Here is a 27,577-nt window from a genome sequence, read left to right as displayed (position 1 = left end):
GTGCACGTTTGACATCCTGATTCCTGTGGTGATGGGGCCTCTCTTGTAGAAGACAACTGCAACTCTGAAGGATCTCACAGGACTTGGTTTGCAGCCTAGCCCTGCAAACAGCTGTACAGACTTGACTGGGCGATACAGAGCAGCTGGGGTGAGGCTGGATGGGGGTCAAGGACTTCTTGATGCAGCCCTCTTGCTCCTGAGCCCCATGCCTGTCTTGGTGTGTGATGGTGGTACGCCTTGGTGCAGATGCATGATGGTTGGTGTCCTCAGATACCCCATTAGATGTGGTCTGCATGATCACTGAGACCGGCCTGGAACAGGATGATTTTTTGGCAGATGTTTGGCTGCAGCAGATGCTTCAGTAGCACCTTTGTGCAGGGTCTGTACTGAAGGGCCTTCCTCACCCGCCAGGTAGTCAGCACCTCTGGGTACTGGTGACTGGGGGAAGCTTTTACTCCCAACGTATAGGTGGTTTGTAGACTCAGTTGTCATGGAAGAGAAAAAAGATCATATAATGCAACAACCCGCAAAGCACAACAGTCAACGTTGGGGCAAATGCAAAAACTACTTGACTGTTGGAATAGTTCTAGAGAGAAAGATTAAAGCAAGGAAATTGCCTTCAGTAAGGGTGATGTAGCCTCTGAGCTCTGCAGCACAAACATCCCGGAGGTGTCGCGGGCAAGGTAAGTGGCTGTGCCACACCGCTGTTTTAGTCAGTTCTGAGAGATAACACCAGAAGTGCTACCGTGTTGCCTTTGTGGTTCTTAGGGCCATGAAAAGCTGCTTAGAGGTCCTGGGCTTGAACAGAGCAGGTGCTGCACTAGCTTTGACGCCCCCAGCAAACACCTACTGACAACTGGAAATGAGATTGCTGGCTAGCGTTAGTCAGATGTCATTTGGTTTTATGCTTTTCCTTACAAAAACATGTAACTTTATTCTACAGCAAGTTAGAATAAAGCTCATTTTTCTTTTAAGCTTGCTGTATGTTTCAGCTGAGGTGAATCTAGCAAGGCTGGGATGCTTCTGCTTCCCAGAGGTAACAAATTCAAACACAGCAGAGCATGTGCAGATATAAATCATTTGTCTGTCTGCAGCTGTGACAAGCCAGTGAATCCCAGTAATAGGAGGGGTGTTTCTCACCAGCCTGCTTTGGGGGCTGATAACAAGTTGCAGGAAAACGGCTGAGGTTTCCCATAGCAGTGTTAAACTTGTATTCTCCGGCAAGAGGCACAGCCCATGACAACCTCATGCCGCTGGCAAGAGAGCGGGCAGCGAGAAGTGGTGAGCGGAGGGGCCAGAACAGATGGTTTGGGCTGAAGCACCGAGTGCCGTGTCCATGCTGCTGATTTGTCATGTGTGACTTCCCCCAAGAACTAGCGGCAAGCTAGAGATAGGTTTGAAGGAATGTGTGTATCTGACAGATGATTTTTATTAAGTACTGTAACAACCCAGAAAATCCTGCAGCAACCTCACGAACGCTTTGAAGACCAAAGGTAATATTTCATCTTTTTGCCTCTCCCACCTCCCCCCATCAGGTCAATTTTAATGATTCCTTTGTGCAAAATCCCACCCAAAATTAAGCACTTGATACATATTTAAAAAAGGTAAGAGGAAAAAGCTGAACTGTAGCTCTGTCCCAGTTAGTATAAAGTCGCTGAGCTTGTGGCTTTTATTGGAAAAACAACCAGGAATAAAGTCTGAACATGTGAGAGAGTGTGTGTGCATGTGTGCACGTGCGTGAGTGCAGAGGGGGTATCAGCAGCAGTCCCCTTGGTCCCAACAGCCAAGAAAAGTTTTGACCAGTCACCTGGGAACCCCAACAGTGATGCACAAAGCTGGTTACATATAAAAATCACACTTTATTGCCTTGTTTTTCTTATTTCTGAGCTTGCTTCCAAGTTTACAATCAAGAAATCTGTCCTTTTACCTTACTAGCATAAAACTTGCACAGGTATCTATTGTAAAGCAGCCTGGTGTCAGAAGTCATTCTGGATGAAGCCAACAAATCCAGGAGATAGAGCAGTCTGAGAACAGCTGACCTACATAAAGCAGCATCTGTAGACAGTCTCCAAGGAATCAGTCTGGAGGACTCAAGAGCTTCATGACAACTTCCAGATAAGCGGTAAGGCCAGTTCCTCGGTTCTGGAGTGAGGTCTCCTGTTGCAGGAGCAGATAGGAAGCAGGCTGGAAAGCAGTAATCTTCCTCTTGATTCACCACATTGCACTATACCCGTTCAAGCAGTCATGGCACCAACACACTCACACCACATGTCAGTCTGCGTTGTCTGAACACCTACACATATACTTGGTAGGCTATGCTGGGGTACAGATAGGTACTTCATCTAGTTCTTAAGTGTTGGTGTTAAAAATCTGAGAGGTCTAAGAAATAAGCTTAAGAAGGGCAAGCAATCTGGAAAACAGGCCTTACAGAGACCAACTTAAAAAAGCCCTTTCTATCTAGTTTTACCCAGAAGTGAGTTGACTGGTATCAGATATCTTGTGGAGGAGAGGTACTGCAGTAGATGCTCTTCAGTCTGGTGCAGAAAGGCAGAAGAGTTTGAGCTGGAAACTAAAGCCTGACAAATTCACATGGGAGACATGCAAATTCTTAACAAGAAGTACAATTAACCAGGGAACAAGTTATCTGGGAATGAGGTAGATTCTCAAATCATTTACAAGTTGTAAATCAAGGTTGGCTATTTCTTCTAAAGAATCTGCTACAGCTCAGCTGTAGGAGAACCAGAAAGCACAATCCATTCGTCTAGCCTCACCAGCTGGTCTTGCCAAACAGTAAATTATAAAGGAACAGACTCAACATTTCTAAGAGGATAACAGATACTGTTGCTCTTGTCAGCAGCAGTGGTGAGGAATTTATTGGAAATGCAACTTTTTTTGTTTTTCATGTCAGCTGCTATCAGAAAAAAACTTCTTACATACCCCAAAGAGAATTCTGTCCCTAAGAAGAGGAAAGGCCAGAAAATAGCTTTCAGCTCAAGTTGCCGGATCATTTTTCCAGCTATGGACAGGAGGGAGTATCACAGTTTCTCTATTCATAATGCAAGGAGGTCAGACAGCAGCCACATTAACTCCCCAGAAGGGAGTCAGGACTGAAGGGACATCACTCCACAATCAAATGTAGACAAGCTACTGCCAGAAAATGACTTTCTTCTCATAACGAAGAAATAGATGATATGACCCTTGGATTTCCCTCCAGCACTGTGTGCAGGGAAGTACAAATGCAGAGAAATCAGGGTAATTTATTTACCTCATTCTCAAACATCCTTTGTATAAAAATCTCTGCCCATGGGGAGGTGTCTCAGCCAGTATCCCACACTGGCAGCCTTTCCTTTTTCCCCTGGAATGATTCAGGCACTAAATGATGGGGTTTTCCCAAGTGAGCACTATCCCAGCAGTTCCTCGTTCCCCTCTTAGCTCCTGCATGGGTGTATCAAGGAGGAGATGCTGCTTGTTTGCCAGTCTGCAGTGTTTTGCTCTCCTGTTGCTGTAACATCTCCAACAGGAAGAGCACGTTATCGGTGAATTCATTCCGCTGTCTTCCCATCCCACCTAGCTTCACAGGACGGAGGCTGGTATGTGGAGGCTCATACAGGTGAGGGCAGCAGAGCTCATTGAGGAGGAGCCAGGTGGTGTCAGGTTCCACGTGCATTAAGTGGAGGAAAACACTTTTGAAAGAATGGGAAGAAAGGAGAGAAGAGTAAGGAGAATGCTTTTTGTTTTGTTCCCAAAAGGGCCATTAATAAAAAACAGTGGAAAGCTTTGATGTTGCCTGTAACCTCTGACAGCTGAACAGATTTGGAGGCTCATTGCACAGCCACTAAGATGGTTTCTGTGACCAAGAGAAGACAGTTCAGTAGTTTCACGACTACTGGAAAATGGGAGAAAAACAGTTATTATGCTAAGTGGTGCATTATTGACATCAAACAAGGAGCTGGTGAATAACTGAGCCAGGCTTCAGACTCAGCATAAGGTCTCAGCATCACAGGAGGGGGTACTAAACTCAGAGGACTGAATCTTCTGTAGGTGAGACTCGTGGTGGTTCAAGAGTAAGGCAGCAGAGCAGTGGCCTCTTACAGCAGTGAGGGAGGACCCCACGGAGGTCTTGCTACTGTCCTGTGGTAAGCACAGCCAGGTGGAGCCTGGTCACTGGGGAGGTGTAGAGGACTTGCAAGTGAATGTAGAGAACTAAGCCAACATGGCTGAGAATAAAAGTATTCCAACTCAAACAGAAAGCAATAGTGCTGCTGGCAAAAACCTTTCTAAATCAGCCTGTCCTGACAGGGGGCAAGTGCTAGAGAGGTGACTACAGAGTACTGCACATACTACTTATGTCTGGACTGTCTCTCTCAGAGAGATCTTCAAAAGAGGTTCTGTGCTTTGTTCACTTACCCTGTTTTCTGGGGAGTGAGGGTCAACCCAGCCAAACAAGCCACCCTTTCAGCAGTGTTAAAAATGAGGGGTTTTCTGGACACCTGTCTAAGCTAGGCCACAGGAGAGTTGAATGCTGTGCTGGGGGGGCGTTCCACTTATGAGAGGTCTCTTGCTTCAGAGTCTCTCCTCAGGACAAGTTCTTATTAGCTGTCTCCAAGTCTTTTTCCTTCTGCAAAGCATCTTTCAGAGAGAAGGATTTACAGAGTGGGATTTCTTTTTTGTTTTCTAAATAAACCTTCATTAAGAATAAAATGGAGGAAGAGAGAAGTGACAACTTCCAATAATGTTTTTTACTATTGTGCTGATGGCTTTCACTTTGAATTTCAATATGCCAGGTAAGATGGGGGATTTAACTTTTGAGTATGCACTTCACACTTCTGACTCCAATTGTGAGCTGCTGTAACAGAGATGCTGCAGATAGTCTTGTGGAAGAACAGGAAGCTTCTAGGAGCAAAAGAGCAAATGGCTAATTTGCATGAGTTACACTTATTCATTTCTTTCTGCCAGTTCTTGTTGTCAGTAACCTTTGGGCTTGACTAGGTTTGTGTCAGGATTTGATGCAGAGAAGGCATATTGGGCTTAACTGGTTATTAAGCTCCCTGGCTGTGCCATGTACAAAATTAAACTAGAATTTACAAGATCCCCTGACAGCCCTGTGAGGGCTCATCCTGCATGGGGTTAGGTACACTGTGCTCCAGGGGAGACTGAGCACCAGTTGTACTCAGCACTTACCAAACTTCTGAACCAGCTTTCTGAGACCTCAGTAAATGCATAGTCACAGACCTTCAAGTGTCTAGCTTTCAATGAAATCAATGGGTCATAGAGGAGAAAAACAGCTGGGGGGAGAAAATATGACAAGAAATCAGAGTGGAGACCTCCTTGTTCCCCTATGAATTACCGGATAGAATTCCTCTCTAAAATGAAAACCAGATATCATCTGCTACAAAATCCACATAAAAACAGGCTTGATGGCTGTCAAAACTTCTAAGATATCTACCCCTAAAGTGAGCTTGCTTCCTGTCTAGAGCAGGCAAAAATCCTGTTTAGAAGCTCTCATCTCTTGCGCTCTGAAAGGGAGGGGAATGCTATAGGTAATCTGAAAAAGTGAAGAAGCGAGATGGAGGCACTAAAAAGCTCTTTTACCTCTTCACAATAATCCCACTGAAGTATGACTCACTTGTTACTCCATGAGCAGCCAAAGAAGTTGCCTTTCCCTGTTTGCTATTAACCAGTAGCCTGTCTCTCCCAGTGCAGGTGTCTGAACAGCAATGAGTAAGTATGTTGCCACTGTGAGCCAGTGCCTGTTCCTGAGGGTACTTGTGGCCCTTATCTGTCATTTCCAGAAGAATACAATGTGAACATGCTCCAAAATGATAGCTGTGCTTGGAAATGTCTGTACCGGCAGCAGTGCCTTCTTTCTGGGGGATGACCGGACTCAGGTGAATTCATGGGGATCTCTGCTCCCCCAGCTTGCTATTGTTGTAATTATGCTGACTGGAAAAGGAAGAGCTGGTCTGAACTGCGGGCTAGCCTCCCTCCCATGGGTGCCAGACTGAGCGAAAGTGCAAGCAGGCTTGCTAGGGCAGGGTCTAGAGCTTCCACCTGGTGAAATCCCTGTAATAGCTCTCCAAGTTCTGGCAGCTGTCAGTGCTCTCCTGGCCCTGCTAGTGCTCACTTAGCCATGACTGTGTGAGCGTGCAGCTGCCCACCTGCCAGGAAACAGCAGGTTCCAGTTGGCTTCCCCTAGCTTCTGATGGGCTGCTGATGGTGGGCAGCTGCAGAGAAACAATCTTCACTCCTCATGGCTGGGGCTGATAGGAACAGTCAGTGTGGGGAGACTAGGCAAGAAATATGAATCACTAGGAAGTAAATATAGGAAAAGAGAATGTTATTCAGATGTCTTCTGCTTTTCCAGCACATATACAATCTTACTTCTTACATCCTGAGCGAAGATATCCTGCTCTCCAACCTCTTCCCAATCAGTTGCTCCAGAGAGAGCAACCCTCAAGAGATTAGCTGGTCCCTGGAGAACTCCACTGCCTCTTGTGCCCATAATGGCCTAAGGCATGTGATTATCTCCTGATAACCTGGAATGCTGTGCAGCTTAAAGAACAACTTGACTTCTACATTTTCAAACTAACTCTTAGGTAGTTTCTAAGCAACCTGTTTCCATGGCAAAGAATCCTGGGATTAATCCAGGTTTGTTTTTTGTTTTTGCTTTTTTACTTAAATATAATTTTACTGTATTTTGCCTTGTGCAGGTGGCTGTTTTAGTGTTCTTCAGCCCAGCTTGCAAATGACAGCTGTCAGTAAGTAGCCAATAAACTACACAGTCAAACCAAAAGAAGTGTCTTTAATACTATGTAATCAACTTCGGTATCTAAAAAGGTCCAAAAATAGCTCCTGTTTTTTCCAGTTGTACTAAACAACTTGTTCTATTGGCACAGAGTGGTGTTAGACTATTCTGTTGCTTTGTTTTTTCCCAAGGTCTAAGTAAATCTAAAGCAAACAGGCACAATGTGAACAGACTGGCAAAAGGATATTTTTGGCTTTTGCATCTCTGCTGAATGTTAACTTAGACACAACTGACCACAGACTTCAGTGACAACTGAGAAAAAAATATCTCCCCATCCTGGGGTGGGGGGATGAGGGATTCTATATCCAGGATGTTAACCAAAAGGTCAAATAGTAAACTTTACAGGCTTTAAAGATTTATTAAAAAGAATTGTGTGTTCATTTCAAAGCAGTCACTTCAAAGTTTTTTTTTTTTTTTTTTTTTTTTTTAAAAAAAAAGCTAAACTGTTCCTTCTGAAAGTGTTAATATGTGCCAACGACAATTTCTTAATCTCTTTTCCTTCAGTTTTGTTTTCTTTTGAAAGTGAGAAATCTGCCAGGGATGATGCAAATTGATAAACTGATCAGGAGCTCAATTCTTACATATTGTGACTTTCAGTTTACAACTTCTCCCTCTCTACCTTGTTACCTGTTCTTACTTCCACCACAAAATTCCTTAGCTGCTCAGGGGCCTCTGGCCACTTTATTCATATCTGCACAGGCTTACTTTCAATAGAAGCAAAGATGTAGCTAGTGTTTCCTGGTTTTTCCAAGTCCTCTTCAGTGCATGTATTATTTATTATTGTGTATTATATAATAACGTGTTATTATAAATTATTTATTTTTACAAGCTTTGAATAATATTCCCCTCCTGGAATATCACTATTAGTCATTTTACAGTAAAGCCTGCTGTACCATTTTCCCTTCCTCGGACATACTAGAACTAATTTTTTCCCAGCATCTATTTCTGCCTGTTGAGTATTGCACTATGCTGCATATACCACATTCACTTACTCCCACTGTTTCTTCTAATAAAACTACAGGGCCCACAAATGGGATTAAACAGCTCCTGTAGCATGATAACATCCCTGTAAGACAGACAAAGCTTCCTCTTGCTTTTTTTTTTCTTTTCTTTTCTTCCTTTAAGCTCCAGCACCTTGGCCAAAAGTTCCTGCTTAGCCCTTTATGCACCTACAGAATCTTCACTTTAGAATCAATCTCAGTCAACTGGAAATATAACTGGCTTCATAAGAGCTAACCTTGCTCCTGGCAGGTCACAACTCATAGATTCAATTAGAATCCACTAAGGTGAGCAATAGTGACAACTTCTTGTTGGGAATTATCAGTTAGTATAAATCAAAATGGCAAGCTGATTCCAAATATCTCTTTACCTTGTATGATTTCTGCAGTGATAATGCTGGGTTGTCAAGTGACTTACACTGGGACTCAGGCTGTGGGTAAGATTATTTCTGTTATATCTGTTTTTAGCAGCATTTAAAATGCAGAATTTTTCATGCAGCAGGCTGATAACTTTGCCCTTACCTAGATACAAAGGCCTAGATATGGCCTTCCATATCATAGCCTGAGCTTATTTTGCAGGATTATTTTCAGGCACATGGAGAGCAAAGAAAAGGAGTGAGGCTTAGAGGAATCTGATGCTTAAACAGCTGGAGAAAGGAAGCTGAAGTATAACTGAGAAATTGCTCTTATCATGGAACTATAGCTGATTGTTATGGTACAAACTAATTTTGACTGTTGCAAGTTGAAACCACATATTCTGCATTATATTTAAAAGATAAAAGTACTACCCTATATCAGGTCAGGCATGACACATGCCTTGATGCATGTCTCTGTCTGGGCAACAGAGCTATCAGAGAGCTGTTCACAGATCTTGCTTTGTTCAATGAAATGTAACATATGGTGCATTAAAAACATAGGGGGAGCAGTGTGACATGTGGTATTTTTCACTTAAAAGCAAAATAAAAATATTACACAGGAGAAAATTACACTTGCCTTGAACTTTGCTCCCCTTTTTCTCCAAACACAGTGGACTTGCTTGACAATATAACGTCTAATGATAAAGCTAATTCAATATTTCTCCCCCACCACTGTTAAATTACACAGCTCTTTAGACTACTGTGTTGTGATTTAAAAGCTTAAGATTCCAAATAACTGGTGTTCTGCTTTGCTTATACAGAGGAAAGGTATATTGTATTAAGGGTATACAATCCTTCAGTTAAGAAACCCTTTGCAGGAAGAATGCTGATGAAGCCTGCTGCGATGCAATAAAAGCCACAAAGGTAAAAATAAACCTATTCTCACCAGCTCAGGAATACAAACTGAAAGGTATGGTGGCTACAGCTTCTGAGAGCTCTCTCTGCCTTAACTGCTGCCCAATCACACAAAAGCTTTTCACACCTTGCACACCCCTGGGAGCCCTCTACTCAAGTGAAAGGTAAAGGATAGTTTTTCCTTTTCTAACAGTCTGCCCTCTGAACTCTGCAATGCTTGCTGAACCTGCCCACAGCTGGGTTCCTCTCCCATTCGGGGAAGGGAAGGTTAGCCACCGAGAAGGAGGGTAGCTTTTACCCCTGCCCTTCAGCAGAAAAAGAAATGCCTGGTTTTCTTGGTCACTTTACACATTCTGTAACTGATTTTGTCTGCTGAAACCTCTGGTCTTCTCTCCAGGTGACAACATATGACAATAGTGGCTTCTTATCAGGACAGCAGGACATGCAGAGCAGGATTCTGAAGACCAACCAAATCTGTCTGTCAATACTTCATAGACTTAATGTGCTGAGCCCGGGAAGGATTGGCCTCTTTGGAAAGGCAAGTCATTTCATTAGGTCCTACAACAGACCTGTTCTTCTGATGGTTCTGATCCACATGAGTAATTTAATTTTGAACAGGCTTTACTGTCTGAGCTTGCAAGGCTGCAAGCTGTTTGGTGTTTCTCTGGTGACAAGCAATGAGTTTTGAACAATACTTCTGAGAAATTATGAAGTCTTAGGTAAAACTCTTGGTGGGTGAGACCATGTTGGTTCTGGTGCGACTCGAAGTCTAGGAGATAGGACTGAAAGACGTATAAAGCCCCCTTGTAAAGAGTCTCTGCAGCACAGGGACTGAGGTAATGGCACAGGAGTCATGAGGAGGTAGGTGGGAAACAGAAGGGTAACAAAAGTAAATCTTGGCCTGCAGAAGATACTAAGCCTGAAACCCAGTAGTGATAGAATACATGGGAATATCTGACACACTCTCCTGTATAAGTGTCTTCCCCTCTGCAGCTTTATCCCACCAATGGGCCAAGAGTCCTAAGAATTCTAGTTTACAAGGCGGTTAGCATAAAGCAAGTAGCTCATCTTCCCTGCTCTGCCCCAAATGAATTGAGAGGTAATTTGAAAATAAACAGTAATTTCTGGACAAGCTAATCTCTAGAGCTCAATTTGATAGTAACTGCTACTTCACCAGAGAAAGGGGTTAACTTCCACAAGAGACTGCTCTACAGGACTCAAATATTCTGGCGGGGGCAGGGAAGGGGAGGAATGGGAAAAGGTATTAAAGGGTTATTTGTTTTCCTTCCCTGTGCTCCTTGTACACCTGATGCACCTGCATTTAAGAGACATTACCTCTGGGCAGCTTCTTGCAATTTCATGGGTTGTTTGGCGCTGAGGTAGATCAGGCAGGCATCTGCCACTTTATTCAGGTCACTCTCGCCTGCAGAAATGGAACAGAAGAGAACGGTAGGAGGTAACCTACTCAGCTGCTCTAAATTGGCAGCAAGTGGCTTCTGAGCCTTCCAACTGTCTGACCCAGAGCTCTTCTGCCCTGTCCCCTTGAGCACTTGCTGCAGGGCTGAGAAAGCAATCAAGGGCATTGAGGGAGTACAAGAACAACTAACCAGCAAATGTATTTCCTCATCAAAGTGGCATCCAAAAATTCCAGGAGAATTTCAGAGGTTCATTCAGTAGAAGAATGTAATGTGCTGCATTTTAAGGGTCACCCAGAGAGATGCCCCTAAATGGAATCAGTCATCTTAGTCTGGAGGCTTATCTGGGCTCCAGTTCTTCAGTTAGCTAAGAACAAAGCATGGCCCAACACAATTTGCATGCAGCAACTCACTTTATAACCACTTTCCATGCACAAATGAGAGGAGCAGTCAGATTCTACAGGGCACTGAGAATCTTCTCCATCCGTTTGTTTCTTGGGGAGTGAAGTGACTATCTCCTCTTTATGACCTGAAAGGGAGGAGGCTGGGGAAGATTGGGAAATCAATCCTATGAGGCAGCAGAGGGATGAGAAGCAAGTACAGGCCTGGTCAGCTAAGCTCAAAGGAGGGAAGTTAAGCCTAGCAGAGATCTCATATTACATAATACTTTCCTCAGTACTCACCCATGTCTAACTTCTCGCACAGAGAACCCAGTCCCTGCAGCACGGCCAGCTGTAACTTGAAGGCAAGCGTGTGGTTGTACACAGGCCCAGCTCTGGCACTGGCTGGGGCTTGGCTGAGGAGGGAACTGACCAGCTTAGGTAGGATATCTTTGGAAAACCTTTGCCTCAGGAAGTCTCCACACTTTTGAGCCAAGGTACATAGCACCTAAAGGAGAAACACCAGTTACTGGAGGATAAGTGTGGATACAAGCCTGAGTAGGCTGCTTAAGAATGCTATGCTCAGCAATCTTCACCAGGTCTAGGGGATGAGGCATTTTCCCTTGATAGCTGTTTGCAGTTGAGATCAATGTGACTATACCTGTCACTGCTTCCACAATGAGCAAAAGACACATGCTTGATAGGGAAAGCCAATCCTGTTCTTCAATTTCATATTGCTGACCTCTTGGGATGGGACTTTCCTCCTTAGCACAGTAAAGCAAAGGATAGATTGTGAAGCGTTATTCAGAAGTCCTGAAGCAGCCTCTGATGAAAGATCCCATTAAAATATAAATCGCCTTTGTTGTGAAAGCAGTCCATCCTCATAAGTATGCCATAGAGCAGAAAGGTCAACTCGTTATAGCAGAGGGCACTCAGCACTAATAGTGTGAAGCCAGGATAAAAACCAAACTAGACTAGAGAATAGCCTTAAATACATGTACAACTGAAGGACTGACCCATGGGGCCAATCCCCGTGTATAAAACCTGTCTCTTCACAAAGCTCATGTATGTGGTCTTAGTGTGCAGAACTGAGATCCTGGCTGTGTTGTATTCTGCCTACACTGATGCTATACTTCTTGCTCTGAGATTTAGAAGGAATACAGTCTTGCAACATTTTTCGTAACAAAATCTAAATGCAGTGCTACCTGTAATGATCCCTTGAACTTCTCAAGTGTTAATGAGCTTTTGGGTAGCAGTCTCTCCATTCTTCTAAGGCAGGCACATGCAATGTATAGCTACTCAGATTCTAGTGTATGACTACTGGAATTTGGGGCACTGAAACTTTCCTATACTTCATGCTGAAGGACTCTAAAATGAATCTCATTCTGCATAGCAGAGGAAGCCCTGCAAAATTCTGGGGCTGGCAACCTCAAGTAACATGTTTTATTGTCCAGCTTCCTGATTCAGGAAGAGAATGCTGTTAACTGGGAGAGTCAGGAACCATAAGCGGCATTGTTATGAAGCTAAGTCTTTGCTTTAGGTACAGCTGCAATTCCAACCCCCCCACTGCAAGCAATGCCCCAATCACAAAATCTTTGGAAAGATTTCCCTCCTCTTCAGACTAAGAAGGGGGTTGCTGAGACTGTGGTTCAGGCAAGGGATAAGCTGCACTATACAGTGCCTCTGAGAGCTCCTTAGGCTGTAAAATAACTGTTTTCCCCTTCCCTGTAATAACAATTAATACTGCTGTTTCCCACAGGAACAGTGTCAAAGTATGATCTGTGGATAAGCTGCAATAGTGGTATCAATCTACCTCCTGCAAGGTGGTACCCCTGTTTTGAGCTACATTTAAAAACACCACTCTATGAAGTGAGTGCTTCTCATCCAGGCCATAGCAGTGGCTTAGCTGCTTGCCTTCTGAGCACCAACTTGAAAGCTGTTGGCAAGCATTCACTGCTGTACCTTGAAGGCTCTGAGCACTGCCAGAGGGTCATCGCTAATCAGCCGGGTGATGAGAGCTGGCCAGACACGATGAGCCATGGGAAGCAGATGGTTTCCATGAGGATGCAGGACAATTACACAGAGCTCCAGTACATCCAGGACCTGTACATGAGGGGTAAGTAACAGACTTTCAGACTGCTGCAGCACCAGAAACACCAGGCATTCAGGTGGATCCCCAGAGTTACATCAGGGAGCAAGGAAAAGTAAGGTAATAAAGCAAAAGGATAGTGTTTTATCTCAGTGTGAACTGGGATCCACTGAACAGTGCACAGAACACAGGCCTATTCTGAAAGCGACGAGTAGCACAGTGACATAACTCATGCTGGGCTACATGGGCTAGGCTGGACGAGGGCACAACTTCCGGCCTGATCCTGCAAGCTGAGCTATGCACTAGGACCCTGGTGTTGCTACAGAACATCAACAGAATTGCCTAGCGCAACTGCGACCTGTGTGGTAAGAATCTGGGTTATGCCTCACTGCTGCATTTTCTGTCTTGCTTTGCACTTTAAAAGGAGGCCACCTTCAAAGGATTTTTCATAATTAAAAAATTCAGACTCAGCCCTGCTTATCATCACCCTAGAAACTTCTGAAATGTTTATCAGTTTCCGCACTGTGGATTGAGTAAGGGGGGATGGGAGGCCTAGATGGGAGAAAGATGTTTCTCCTCCAAAGACAGAGGCATGAGACTTAACTACTATGAGCATTGAGGAATGACCCCTGATGTGACCTCAGCCACCAATGAGACTGTGTTCAGTCTGTTCTGGGAAAACACAGCCAGGCTGCTCTCAGAAAACTGTCTCCCTTCTTCTTGCCAATACTTGGAGGGTCTGTCCTAAAGAGGCATAAGGCAGCATTAACCCCATTATGGCAGGAAGCCCAACATGCATCACGTATGTGCTGATGAATCATGAGCCCCCTTCATGGCTTGTGTCTACTAACCTTTAGCCGCACTTGGAGGTTCCTGTCAGATAGCAAGTGGATGCACCTTTCCATCACATCTTTGGCCAGCTGAGCGTGGCTTGGCAGTGGAGTTTCTCCTTCTGTGTCAGAGTTGTCTGGCTTAGGCTTAGCAATGGGGGGGATTCCATCTAGAAAACAAAAACTATGATAATGACTTGAAAATTCTGAGACATCCTAATATCCACTCACGACTTTTCTGCAGACTCCCAAAAAAGACCTTTGGCATTTTTGATCTAGGTATAGTCAAGCCTGTGCTCAAGTTCTGTAAGTTAAGTGGCTGATTCAGTGAGAGTGTGGGACTGGGGAAAGGAAGATTTGCTTTCTTTACTGGACAGTGTAGTTAGCCTGACATTTGCAGTCTCTCCTCACCACAGACTTCTTTATTTCCCATTGATTTTTATTAAAAATGAAAAGCCTGGGTATTTAAAGATGAAGTATTTAAAGGTCAGGATCGCAGCACAGTCCAGTAAAGAGACAGCAAATGTACCCTATTTGAATGTCTGCAGGGCCTACCAAGGCCAGGCAGGAAGGAAATAGTGTCATCATAAGCTAGGAAAGAAATGGTACAGAGCTTCTCAAGGCAAGGGGAGGACAATGCAATAGAATTCTGCAAAGATGCAACTTTGGGACCTGAACCTCATGTGCAAAGCCCTATTATGAGGTGAGGAAAAGCTCGGTAGCTTTTTTTCGTGTCTGAGAGCTAGAGCAAGCTTTGATCTGCAACTGTTTTACCTTCTTTGTTTGCTTTCCAGAGCACAGAACTAAGCAAAAACACCCAGTAGCACCTTATATGGACTAAAGTCTGCTCAAAGTGGACCCGAGATGGCCAGGAGTGGTAGTATTTCAGCCTGGCCCCATGTTCCCCATCTGACAAAAGAAAACCTCAGGGGTCTCTGTCTTTCCCTAAGTTGAACATACTATTCCCCAGCCCTGCACAGTACTGACCTGCCTCCTCCTCATCTGTGTCAGAGAGATTGCCCTCTGCAATCTGCTTCTGTCTGACATAGTCAAGGAAGAACTGCTCCACTTCTTGCCTTGTCACAATCTGCTGCTGCTGCATCTGGGACAAAGTTCTGCTCTGCCACTCAGCAGTCTGCCCTTGTTGGTGTTCCTCGCTGCAGGATGTTCCAAACCACTGGACTGAAAAAGAGGAACTGGTAAGTCAAAAAGCAGTCATGATCCCATCCTGCAAGCCAGCAAGGTACCACAGATTCCTTGAGAGAAGAACATGACTTAAATCTTGCGGAACTGAACTGCAGAATGAGGCACCAACTGTCAAATCACCATGACCTCCCTGACGGTGTAAGAAGAGAATGTTAAAACCCTGATGTAGACCTCGTGCTCCTACAGAACACTTACAGGAGGAGTAAATCTATCCTTTCTGAACTGGCACAGGCTATGGTCCTACAGTGCTGAAAGACAGCAGGAAACTGGTTGTGGATAGTGATCACTGTGTGCAATCTTTGCCTGGAAGCTGGTCCATCAAGCAAAGCAAAGCTGTCACCATGCTACAGTATCTCATCTACTTGAGACTGCCTTTGGAATATCCCATTGTAAGCTGAAAGGTCAGAGACAAGTACCCTTGGTGAAAGTAAGACTGAATTATGCAAAGTAAACATCATTTAGATACCTAAAGCTGCCATTAATGAGTAGAGGACCCTGAGGAAAGTGGAAGCCTGGTTATCGTAAGACTGATCAAGTGTAGACAGGACATCTTGGATGACATCTTCTACCAGTGGCAGCAAGCTGGCATCTGAATGCCTCAGCATAGTGTCCAGGACTCGGGAAGCATGTGGCTGATGTGCCAACTGGCGCAAATTCAAGGAAATCCCATTCACGAGATAGTCAGAGTTCTCATTAATCAAACACTGCACAGAGTCATAACTGCAGGCCTCACATATGTCTACCAGTGTCCCCATTGCTGTCTCACTAATGAGTAGAGTCTTGTCACCAGCCTTTTCCAGCACAGGGTAAAGAGCTGATAGCAGAAGCAACCGAAACTCTTTCCCTAGGACAGCAGCAAAAGAGCCGATCCCTTCCAGCTGGATACAAATCTGCCAGATGTTGCCATTCATAGTGCGGGTAGAAAGGTGTGGGTCTGAGGATGGAATGAGAACACTGCTGCGTGCCCTTCCTGGACTGGCAGGAAGTCCTGAATGCTGCACAGAGAACTCGGAGCCAACTTCTTCTGTATCAATACTAGTGATCAAATACCAATTTGCCTGGTCTGTGTATTCATCAAGAATGGATGTTATGCTCCCTTTGAGATTGTCCATGTTCACTGAATCTTCCCTTTCGTGAAGGATATCTACTCCCACTCCAGCAGCTCCTGCAATCAGCTCATTGAGGACCATAGCAGACTGCTTTCGGTACATGACAGACTCAGTGTACAGCCCCATGAAATGATCCACAAGCAAATACAGGTTCCCATAGTAGCCAAGAACACGACAAACTTGCTGAAGGAGCTGGAAAACTTTCTCCTCTGTGAAGAAGCGGAAGTACTTCTTCTGACACTTTCCCTTCTGCAGGCAGCCTGAAGGTTCGTATGAGCTTTCAGAACCCCAGCGTCGGTCTTCTACAATCTTCACATCTGTCACATCCAGCTCCAGAACTTGCATCAGCGCTTTGGAGAGACGGTGGAGGTGGGCTGCAGAGTTGAGGACAATGTTAATTTTGGGGCCCAGAAGCTTCAAATAGCCAAGTAATAAGCTCAAAGTAGAAAATTTGCCCTGGTCATCCTGAGAGTTCATCAGGCGAGGGAGAGCTGTGGCAAGGGAATGGAGATTCTCTGACAGAACATCAGCAAGAGCCCTGTTTTCTGCTACTATCCTCTGTTCTGCAATGCTTTGCAGAACCTCATTACATCTGTTTTGGACTTCGCTGTTTTCATCATTAACCAGCCCAACCAAGGCCTTTAACAGATGACTGAATGAGTCCACCAGTGACTTCTTGCAATTCCTCATTAAGTGATATACTAGTTCTACTAGCTCCAGTCTCACTTTCCAGTGGGGATGAACTGAAGAAAATTCAACTATCCTATGCACGAGGAGAGTAAGTTTTTCTGCAGTACTTTTACTCCAGTCAGATCCTCTATGGATCATGAGTTCTGATATTCTGCTTTGTTCCACTGACAGCTTCTCTTTATTCTTTGGAACTCTTGATAGCTGTTCATCAGACATTACTAAGCCAACAATCCGGGAGAAGAGTTTGATGGCAGAAACAGTGGTTGTATGGCCTTGTTTGACATCTCCAGTAATAATCCGAGACAGTGTAATAGAGATCCCAGGCAGAAAGGAAGCAAACAAATCCCCACATTTTTGTGCCTCATCTTCATCTAGGTGCTGATGCTCCTGGCAGTCACACTGCAGAATTAGGACCTGTAAACACTTCAAAGCAGAGATCTTAATTTGCTTTGCTTTTTCTTGTTCTGCTAGGCCCAGAAGCAAAGATACAGCAAATCCTAGAAGAGGAAGGGTGGAAGGTTGATAGAGAGACAAGATAACATCCCCACAAGCCGAATGCATCAGAGTGTGCAGCGCTTGGATTACAGCCAGCTTTAACTCCTCTGACAGCAAGGACGTTTTGTTCAAGCCAGAAGGGGGAGAGAGGCACGTACAGAGCTCAGAGAAAAGCTCCTGCAGGAGCTCTTGCTTCTTCACACGAGTTGCTGCAAGGACAGAGGAGATACACTGCACCACGCTCTGCACCAGGCGCTCCTGCTTGGGTCCAGGCACCTTGAGGGCGAAGCGCAGCGGGAAGAGCACGTACTCCTGCAGCTCCTGGAGGGCCGGGGCGCTGACGGCCGCGAGGCGGGCCTGCAGCTGCGCCACGTTCTCGCGGGTCTGGGCCTTGGTCAGCTGGACGCAGGCAGGCCGCAGGGCCCCGAAGGCCTCCTGCGGCGTGTCGAAGACGGCCATGCTCCGCGGCTGCCCCGTCTGTGCGACGGGAAAGCAGTGCTCTGGGGGCCGCTCCGCGCCGGGGCTGCGAGGCGGCCGGGCCGGGCCGGGCCGGGCCGGGCGGCCCCCGAGGGCAGCTCGCCTACCTGCTGCCGGAGCCGGGCTGCCACGTGCCGGAAGTGACGTGCCGAAAGCCCGGGCTCTCGGCGCCACAAAGCGCGTCCCCCGGGCGCGGCGGGGTGGGGGTGCTGCGAGAAAGGTCCCGGACGCGCGCAATGCGCATGAGTGCGGCGGGCTCCCGCGAGGCGGCTGCGCATGCGCCCTGCCCCATTCCCCTCCCCCCCCCCCCCGCACGCAAACTGCACCGGCCGTAGCGGTGCCCACCCTTTCCCCTCTAGCGATCCGTAGGATGCTGCCCTTTGACCCGCCGCGGCGGGGTGAGAGGTCGGGCGGCCATCTTGTGGCGGCGGCGGTTTGTTGTCGGTGAGGCAGCGTCGCGCCCTCCCCCGCGGGCGGAGCAGGCCGCGGCGCCGGCCCGGCGCCATGTCCTCCTTCTCGGAGTCGGCCCTGGAGAAGAAGCTGTCGGAGCTGAGCAACTCCCAGCAGAGCGTCCAGACCCTCTCGCTGTGGCTCATCCACCACCGCAAGCACGCAGGGCCCATCGTCTCCGTGTGGCACCGGGAGCTCCGCAAAGGTGCGCGGCGCTGGGGGCGGGGGGCGGCCGCCGCCTCCCGCGGGCCGCCCGCCCTCTCCGGGGCCCGGCGCGGGGCTGCCCTGCCGCGGGCGCGCCCGCACCGCTCGGGCGAGGGGCGCGCAGCCGGGCGGCGGCGGCGGCAGGTTTGCTCTGCCCGGTGCCCAGCGCCGCCCTGGGCAGCGAAGCGCCGGTCCCGGTGCCGTCGGAGCCCCCGGCGGTGCGACGCGCTCCCGCTGGCACCTGTGGGGCTCGGCCGGGAGCGGGGCTTTAGCGAGTGGCCGGTTACTTCTGATCACGGTCTTCGAACTCTTTGTTTCGGCGCGCTAAAAACTTCGTAACCTGTGTGAGGCCTTGGCGTTGCAGTTCAACGGGGGCATCAAGCGCTTGGAGAGCGTTTTGTGATGATTACCCGTTAAAGCCTAGAGGGAGTTCAGTGCACAAATTAATGTGGAGTGCACGTCTTCTGGAGCACACCGTTAAGGATGGTGCTTAGAAATATAAGAGCCTAGAGACATTAAAACAGTGAAGTATTTTTTGAGTATTAGGTGAGGATGCTCAGCAATATTGCTTTGCTGAATCTTCTCTGAGCCAGACGGCTGGGCTGTAAAATACAGATATGTTGATTTCTTTTTCTCTGCATGTCCTTAAATTATCTGTGAAAGCAGTTCATTGCCTGTTTTTCTTTTAGATTCCTGTTACTTTTCCAATAAAGAATTGCACTAGGGCACTAGGAGGTATGCAAAGTAAAACTGGCTGCAGAGATACGGAAGAATTGTGTGGTAATACCATCCAGAAATATTTTGTGCTTTCTTCCTGTGGAGATTAACTTAACTAGAGCCTGCCTTTACTGGTAACTTTCTAAAGAGCTTCATAATGAAGATAAGAAGACTGCCAGTGTCACTGTCTGATGTTCCCTCCCTGAGGGGAGCTGGGAAACCAGCCGACCTCTTGTTAATGTCGATGTTCTCACCCTCTGTGACCAGCAGTGTCTGACCCTTGTAGTGTACAATGCGGTGTGATGTGCTAATTGGAGTATTTTACAACATTTTTCATGTGATTATTAGCTGTTGTCATTTATAGTAAACTTAGTATGAATTTTTGAAAGATCTGAATTGGACTTATAGTGGAAATAAGCATGTTTCATGTATGCCTATTTTTGATCATTGTATTCTAGATAACTGTATCTCCTGCTGATTCTGCACTTAATAAAGTAGAATCTGATGGCATCAGGTTGGGAAAATTATGATACAGAGAGAAAAATTAAAGTTGTTGTCATGGAGCATTGTCAAGAAAAATAAGTTTCTGCAATAGCTTTCTTCTGCAGTTTCACTATTCCTTCTATGGATCTATCTTAAGTAATTGTACACAAACTTTTAAACTTGTTTAATTAAAAATTTAGTGTTATGTTAATTTGTTGGTAGGTTGAAACAACTCATTTTAATTTTCAGACATGTTTAAGGGCTAATTTTTGCACAGCTTTCTTCAGAATTGACGAAATTGCACAAGATCATGATTAGTTTATAAATTAATTGGGAAAAAAAACTAGCAAAAGCAAGGAGGACAAGAACTACTTGACTTGAAGGCCTCTGCTTGCCATTGCTATGGTAGTAACATACGAATATTTTGGAATCTTTTTAGACTGAAAAAGTATAAGCAACTTTTAACAGCATATGAGTAGTGCCAGGTGAAAGAAGTGAGAAACAATTGCAAACTATCTCTTTTTCCTTTCCTAGCAAAATCAAGTAGGAAGCTTACCTTCCTATATTTAGCAAATGATGTCATCCAGAACAGTAAGAGGAAAGGTCCTGAATTTACTAGGGAATTTGAATCAGTTCTTGTGGATGCTTTTTCTCATGTGGCCAGGTACGTTGTTACATCACTTCTTAACCCAAATTTTCTCCCTGAAGTTTTTACGCTCTTGTTATAACAAGTGTTTTTTTTGTTTGTTTGTTTTAATTTCGGGAATGATTATACCCCATTTCTGGTAGAAAGTGGGCATTGACTACTTTATGAATAGTAACTGCTTAGTATTAATCTTTCTTTTGAGGGATACTTGTATAAGGTTGTGAGGAGCTGATTCACAAACACTTCTGCTGTGCATGCAGTTCTTAAGTATTTTAATTGTTATTAAAAGATCTTGTAGATCTGGTCAAAGATGACAATAGATGACAATTACACCTTATTCAAAGGCACTGACATTTAATAGTTGCATGTGTTTTTAAGCTACATAATGATGACTCTTTCACCTTTACAGAAGATTTAAAAACAGATCTGATACTTTAAGGTCATCGGATTCTTGGCAGTCTTCTGGTTTAAGAATAATTTCTCTTGCATTGCTTCTTTTAACAATGCTTGGTTCCCTGTTAGCAGGAGGAGGGATTTTTGTATGTAAAAGGAGAGGAGATGTGATTCAGCTGCCCAAAAATGGACTATCATTTAGCCAAGATTTTCTCTAAATAGCGTAATAATTATTATCTCAATTAAACAACTTTAATGTCATGTGTGTTTAGTGGTATCCTGTTCTGGATAGCTATCTAACTTTCAATGTGCTGTATAAGTACATTTAAGTGCCTAGTGATCCAAACAGTTCGTTTAACTAGGATGTTATTGACTGAAACAATTGTTTCAGGTTAATACTTTAAATAGAAAATGTGGCAACTTGGTGGTATTTTTTAACTTTTTTTTTTTCAGATTCTGAAAGATACCAAGTTCCTTCCTTCAAAATTATTCTGGCCCTTCCCTTGAGCTGGGAAGGTGGGGTGCTTTCAGGCAATCTTTGATCCTAATGTAAGGGGAATATTGGCTTCAGATGGTTTTGTACAGTTTATACCAGAGAGTATGAGGAAGAATCTCTCCAGAAGTACAAATGTTGAAATGGGTACAAGTTATAATTTGGAAGATGCCTTCTTAAAATATATCTTATGTTTTCAGCTGAACTATAACCGCTTCTTAAATCTTTGAACAGAGAAGCAGATGAGGGCTGCAAAAAGCCCTTGGAACGATTGCTTAACATATGGCAAGAAAGGAGTGTGTATGGCAGTGAGTTTATACAACAATTGAAACTTTCTATGGAAGACTCCAATAGCCCCCAAACTAAAGGTGAGTGTTTGTGTGGGTGGTGATTTTTGTATGTGGGTTTCTTTTTTAAAAAAAAAATAGTGCATGCTTCGCTGAAAGCTTAACTGTGAAAAGTTGAGCTCTGGACTCCTAAAGTCATTGTGATGTTGTCAGAGTTGATCTTGAAGATTCTTCAAGATTGGCTTGAAGTCAGTCTCTCTCTGTCTCTGTCTTTTTTTTTTTTTTTTTTTCCCTCCTCATGACATGTTCCTAGCAAAGAGCTTAACAGGTAAATTCTCTCTCTGTGCATACAGACAGAATACTCTAGGGGTGCCTTTTGATGTGAGGATAAGTCAATAGGATGAAAGGAACTGTTACTTGGGAGTTAAAATCGTCCCATTTTATATGTATGAGAGTAATCAACTGGGTTACTATAATGGTTTACTCAATATTGCTTGTGCTTTTATTTTCAAATTTTTTTATTTTGCATAGTTCATATACTTTATTATGATTCAACAAAGACTTTTTAATAAATGAACATTGAAATGTATGCCCAGGAGCTTATCTAGTCTCTTTTTCTTTTCTCCGAATGATGTCAGCTGGTATAATAACATAATAATTTTGTATCATTTAATAACCTTGGAGCATTATGGTTACAACCTTATTGCTGCAGGAGGCAAGTGTGAGAGACAGTGTTCTTGAATTTACTGTACGTTTCTGCTGCTCTGACAGGTACTGCCCCTCATGTCATATCATCTGAAATTTAACTGGTAGTATTGTAAAGAGGAGAGGAGAGTAGGAGAATACCTAACCTATTGAGGGTGAGAGTCATTAAAAATTAAGCCAGTTCCAGTCAGGAGAATCTTTCAGCCTTAGTCTTTTCAAATTAGCCCAAATCAGATTGCTTCTTGGCTGAATTTTGCCTGATTCCCCACAGAGGTACTATACTTCATGACAGACTTGGCTTAATCACTAGTAAAGTATTCTTATGCCATTCTTAGCTGGTGAAAAGTGAGTTGCGTGTAAACTTTCTACTGGATGATAATGGTGATTGCACAGTATTAATCTGAAGACATGAGCAAAAAATGTGAAGTCGTACATCTGTGGTTACAGTTTTGCTTTTTTAACATACTGCTTTAGGCAGAATTAGCCAGTGATGAATTCTAGCAGCTTAAAAGCGGTACCTTCCAACTTAATGTAATAACTTGTAACATTCAGAAGGTATTGTTCTCCGCCCCTCCCCAAATGCTTGGAGGCCAACTGCCCGAAAGGATTCTCTCTTCCATGTTGGGACATGACCTCCCAAGTGAGTCTCTGTCATGAGTGAATGAGAATGTGCAAAGATATTCTGGGAGGGCTGGAACATGTGCGGTCTCTAAATGAAAGTTCAAATTTTATGACTTTTTCTTGACTGGGCATAGTGCTTAAGACACCTGTTTGTCATGAAAGGACAGAGATTTTGCGTGCTTGAATTCTTGTTAAACCAAGTAAGTGTTTGAAACTATTGATCTGCTAAGGTAACTAGAAGCTTATCTCTCAATCTTTAAGTGATACTTCTTGTCCAAAAAAACGCTGATATCAAATCAAGCTGAACTGGCAATGACCTGCTGCTCAGTGTTGTCTACTGTTTTGAGTGGTCAGTCAATCCCGCTACTGTTAACTTCTGAGCTTACAGCTATTTGTACAAAATCAAACTCTTCTCAATTTTAACAGAACTTTATGGGAAACAAAATGAAAAGGAATACAGATGTTCTAAGAACTTTATTGTGCATATCATGGCTAAAAAGTTTTTATCTGGGTAAATGGACATTATTTTTTTTTGGTGGGAGTGGGGAGCAGGGAGAACAGTCCAGACTTTTTCAGAAGTGTGAATATTGCTACCTTCTTATCAACTCATTTAAAAATCACAATTTCTTTTTTCCAATAAGGGAAAAAAGAAACTTGAAAAACTCAGAAGAGTTCTCTTGAGTTTTTTCTCCTTGTTTAGACTAGCTTCTTTTCAAATTAGCTTTATAGTGGTAAGAACTAGTTTCATATTGAATTTTAATGGCTTTCTTATATAAGCTGATTGTTTGTCCAGTTTCTGGTGGGCAGTTATCTATGTAGCAGAAGTCTCTATTTTCAAGCTAACAGAAGATAACATTGTTGTCCATCTTGCATGTTTTACAGACACATTTACCATTTAAAAAATTGGAATAACCATAGTACGCCAATTTTCAGGAATTCAAAATTTATATGTTTCTAAAGTAGACATAGATTAGGAATAGGTAACATAAGTATCTTTAGGTTGGTTTAACCTTGTACCATTAAAACAAAATTTTGAAGCTTCTTAGGAGCATCTGTTGCTATGGTATTGTATATACTCTTCTTAAGAGTGAGATAGGGCAACAGGTCTATGCGGATAAATCTGTTGCTTTTTAATGTTGCAGTGTGTGAAAGGCCTCTTAAATTACTGGGAAGAGTAGGTGCTGCTTTCAGAACGGGATGGCTCTGCCTTATTTCAAGTATACCAGTTCTACTTACAGTTGTGAAATCTGCCAAAATATGAGAGTCCTGTATCAATGAGAAATCTTTAAAGCTGATTTGTGTGTGTTCTAAACGTGTAGCCCATTTCTATTTCGTTAATAGCAAAGCCTCAGATAAATGTGTATATAGTAATTCAATTGGAAGCACATGCTGAATACCTGCCATGGAACAGAATGGATTGCATGAATAATGAAGCTGTTCCCTTAAGACAGGTGGGGGTGAAGTACCTGCCCTTGCTAAGCACTGGGTTCCCTAGTTATGCTTCCTGAAAGTGATGCAGTTTACTACGATGTCATAGTCTTTCGGGTTTCTTAAGGAAATGTGCATGCACGTGCAAACAAACTTTTGAATACAGATGTCTTTAATCACAGGGATTTCAACTCTGAATGTATTCATTAGGGTTGCATTTGCTTTCTCAGTAATTATTTTTTATTAGATAATATGTTTCTTTTTACAAGGAATAGGGAGGAGATGAACCCGTTTATTTTAAGGGCTGAAAAAAATAGGTCTGTAGAGGTTTGATGTTAAATCCTTTAGGTAATATAACCTATACGGCTGACACATTTTCATTGTCATTTTAATAAGCAGTTGAAGGAAGTCCTTGAATGTACTCTGATATGGGAGTGTCACAAAATAATGTACAATGAAACTGTTGTTACCCATCCTCTGACTGATCTTATATTGCAAATTGAGGCATAGGAAGTAAGAGCCATATTGAAATATGGAGGAAAAAATATCAAAAAGGAAAACAGACAGGGATGCTTTCAAGAATAGTTGAAATAAAGGCATCTGAGGACAGGACTAGGTATCATTTTGGAGCAGATCAGTTCTAGTTATGCTTGATTTGGGACGGACTGGCAAAGAATGTATATTGTAAGAACTTAATCATGAATAATCTAGCCCTTAAAATCAAGGGGTTAGAATAATTGGAAAGTACACTGAAGCATTAGGTTTCTTGTGTTTTGTTCTTCTTTGTCTTCTGGTGTTCTGTGATGGTGGTCTTTTTCCTTCAGGAAGATTATTTTTTTGCTGTATTCAATATTTTGTCCTAAACTGGTTTCTAAAAGTGTCCCTCTTGTATCAGGTTCCCTAGAAAGTGAAGTCTATATCAAAAGTGATTTTTTTTTCTCTTTGGTTATGGTTTTGGGAGGCTTATTTTTGGTTATGCTGGCTGAGGATGATAACTCTGCCACTAGATAAACAAAGCAGTTGAATTCAGCCATTCTACCCTTCAAGTAAACAGTTATCTTTAGAACTTCAGAAGTAAAAACTTGTCTTCGAAGTTTGGCTGTTAATCCAGATCTGGAATATCTATTTGAGTAGAGTTTCCTAGCATGTTACCTTATAGACAGAAGCTTCTGCTAATGCAACCTCTCACAGAAGCTACAGTGGTGTGTTTAATTTTCAGAAGAAGCACATGGCATAGTTGTACCAACACAGGTAAATCCTCACTTAAATTAAAGACTGTTTCTTTTTGTGAAAATACAAACTTGTGTATGTCCTACCAGTGAAATGCATTAATCTACATATGGAAATTCTTAGAATATTGTATAGCTACTTCTTGGATGAGGAATTAAATATAACCAGGTCCTCATAACAGATGATAATGTGTTCATTTTAATTTTTTTTGTTGTTTTTAATCCAAGAAAATATAAAATCACTCCTTATCATAGAGCAAAGTTTTAAACTTCTAGTTACTCTTTTGAATGCATGTACAGATTCCACTGTTGGTTTCCATATCGTGTATGTGAGAGCGTGGAATAAAATCAGAGAAGTCTGTTTACCTCTAAAAACCAGTCTTCAGGAGAAGAGAACAAAAAGGTGAACATCCTAGATGGGAAGAGCTCCTCCTTTGCCAGTTTACAGGAAAGCTCACATACCCACAATACACTGTAAGCCTCCTCAAGCCACCAGAGTGATTTGAAGACTGAAAAGTCAGTTGGTGGAGAAACACGTTTACAGGCATCTTTGCTTCTGACACTGCAGCCGTGAGATTAACAAGCTGGAGTTTCACTGCAAAACCATTACGACAGCAATTGTCACTCATTTTGGAGAAACACAGTACTTTGCTCTTTGAAGGCTTTTAGGGAGTAGCCAAATTTTGAGCTATGAAGAAGACCCAGAAGAAGGAGGAAAGCTGACTTCATCTCTTCTCTGAGCAGTGACTTCTCTACGTTCTTTATGTGTTGGTGTCAACAGTGAGCTGTTTAGTTTTCCTGGAGGAAACTGTCCATCTTCTATAGGAATATCTTGCTTGTTTCAGAGGCTGCATGTGTGATACCACTGTTGAATTCTGATCAGTTTTAGATGCTCTTACTGTTTTTCTTTTTCCTTTTGATGGATTTGAGAGTATTTTCAGATGTGTAAACTGTAACAGTTAAATTGCTCATGGTTAGCAGAGCTACCTAGGCAGAATACTTTGTGACTTAAGCCTGGCTTCCTGTTCTCTTTCAGAGGTCTCTCTTCATGATAGCCTCTTGTGTTTGAAAATAGATTTTTTTTTTTTGGGGGGGGGGGGGGGGGGGGAGGAGATTGAAATAGAAATGGTGTTTCCAGAATTCTTTAGGGAGGCATTCTACTGCCCTTGTTTATCAATCCAAGGAAGAAGATTCCACATATGTGGCACTCAAAATGCTACTGTAAAGCTAACTGCTTTGTGTAGGTTATTTTTTCTACTTGACACACTGTCTTGTTAGCTGTTATTCATATACTCAGGAAATGTGGCTTTTCTAGCACATCAGGTAACTACTGATACTTAAGCCTGCAGATATTCATGCACCTATCTTCTTTAGAGTGTTTCGAATCAGACTCATTTAGTCTTGTTCAGACAGAAAATTTGACTGAATGCTGAAGCTTCTGCGTCAGAGAAGCAGGTTAATAGCAAACATGAAACTGGTTTTTGAGGTAGACCGGTGGGTAACACAGCAGGATCAGTTCTCCAACAATTGTTCTTCATGTTTTCACTTTTGTATGCACTGTGCATTCACTCTTCTGTGAATTGCTTTCTGTTTGTTTAGTTGGTTAATTACTTATAAGTGATAAATATGTAACTTTAAGTGCTCTCTTTAGCCATTGTGTAGTATGCACATTTTTTATTCAATTCTGCATTTTTTTTTTGGAACTTAATGGCTGCAGACATTCTTGTTAATCTAGTATCTTATTTGCTTATCAGTCATATTATCAAGTGCTCTCTTACCTCAGTTGTATATGTACAATAGCCATATTATACTCTTTTTCTAGCCTAGGCAGCTTTATTTTAGCATACATCAAAAAATCATCTGATTTTTGGGTAGCTACATTTTCTGTGTTGCTTTGCCTTCCATAGAGTTAATCTGATCTCTAACAGAGATGCATTTTTGTCTACTTCATGAAGATTGTTCAGCTTTTTCCTACCCTGCAGGATGTGCAGCACCTCTGACTTTCTCTCCATTAAAATAACATTTTTTTTCAGCTCACAAGGGAAATAAAATTCAGCATTTAAGAGCAAACCTTTGTTTGCTTCATTGTTAGACTTGGGAAGACTAGTATTTTAAATCAAGAACAATCTTGGATTTTTCTGTGAATTTGTGTATAT

General features: G+C 43.4%; 2 protein-coding genes across 2 annotated transcripts in view; one reads left to right on the top strand and one right to left on the bottom strand.

Annotated features, from left to right (window-relative positions):
• Positions 1 to 1,839: 1,839 nt before the first annotated feature.
• TTI1 (TELO2 interacting protein 1) lies at positions 1,840 to 17,760 on the bottom strand. Its single transcript, XM_062589386.1, has 7 exons — positions 15,461 to 17,760; positions 14,776 to 14,970; positions 13,810 to 13,958; positions 12,832 to 12,972; positions 11,173 to 11,377; positions 10,410 to 10,497; positions 1,840 to 3,683 (listed from the first exon to the last, which is right to left on the bottom strand). Exons 1-7 carry the CDS (start codon positions 17,745 to 17,747, stop codon positions 3,449 to 3,451), a joined length of 3,300 nt encoding a protein of 1,099 aa, XP_062445370.1. The 5' UTR covers positions 17,748 to 17,760; the 3' UTR covers positions 1,840 to 3,448.
• Positions 17,761 to 18,081: 321 nt separating this feature from the next.
• Positions 18,082 to 27,577, top strand: part of RPRD1B (regulation of nuclear pre-mRNA domain containing 1B) — a 28,275-nt gene continuing 18,779 nt past the window's right edge. The window contains exons 1-3 of the mRNA XM_062588846.1: positions 18,082 to 18,420; positions 20,154 to 20,283; positions 21,386 to 21,519. Of these exons, the coding sequence (XP_062444830.1) occupies positions 18,270 to 18,420; positions 20,154 to 20,283; positions 21,386 to 21,519 (415 nt within the window). The 5' untranslated portion in view covers positions 18,082 to 18,269. The remainder of the gene's footprint in view (positions 18,421 to 20,153; positions 20,284 to 21,385; positions 21,520 to 27,577) is intronic.

Source organism: Rhea pennata, chromosome 16 (genome assembly GCF_028389875.1).
Source record: "Rhea pennata isolate bPtePen1 chromosome 16, bPtePen1.pri, whole genome shotgun sequence".
In the NCBI taxonomy this organism is placed as follows: domain Eukaryota; kingdom Metazoa; phylum Chordata; class Aves; order Rheiformes; family Rheidae; genus Rhea; species Rhea pennata.
This window is presented reverse-complemented; position numbering and strand designations above follow the sequence as displayed.

What these genes read in the sequence shown, in the direction of transcription:
- TTI1 (XM_062589386.1), bottom strand. Translation starts at nt 17,747, where the DNA reads ATGGCCGTCTTCGACACGCCGCAGGAGGCCTTCGGGGCCCTGCGGCCT. An exon ending in CACAGATGAGGAGGAGGCAG is followed by an intron (nt 13,959 to 14,775) that starts GTCAGTACTGTG and finishes TTTGTTTTCTAG; the next exon opens with ATGGAATCCCCCCCATTGCT. An exon ending in GTGCGAGAAGTTAGACATGG is followed by an intron (nt 10,498 to 11,172) that starts GTGAGTACTGAG and finishes CCATTTCTGCAG; the next exon opens with GCGAGAGTGACCTGAATAAA.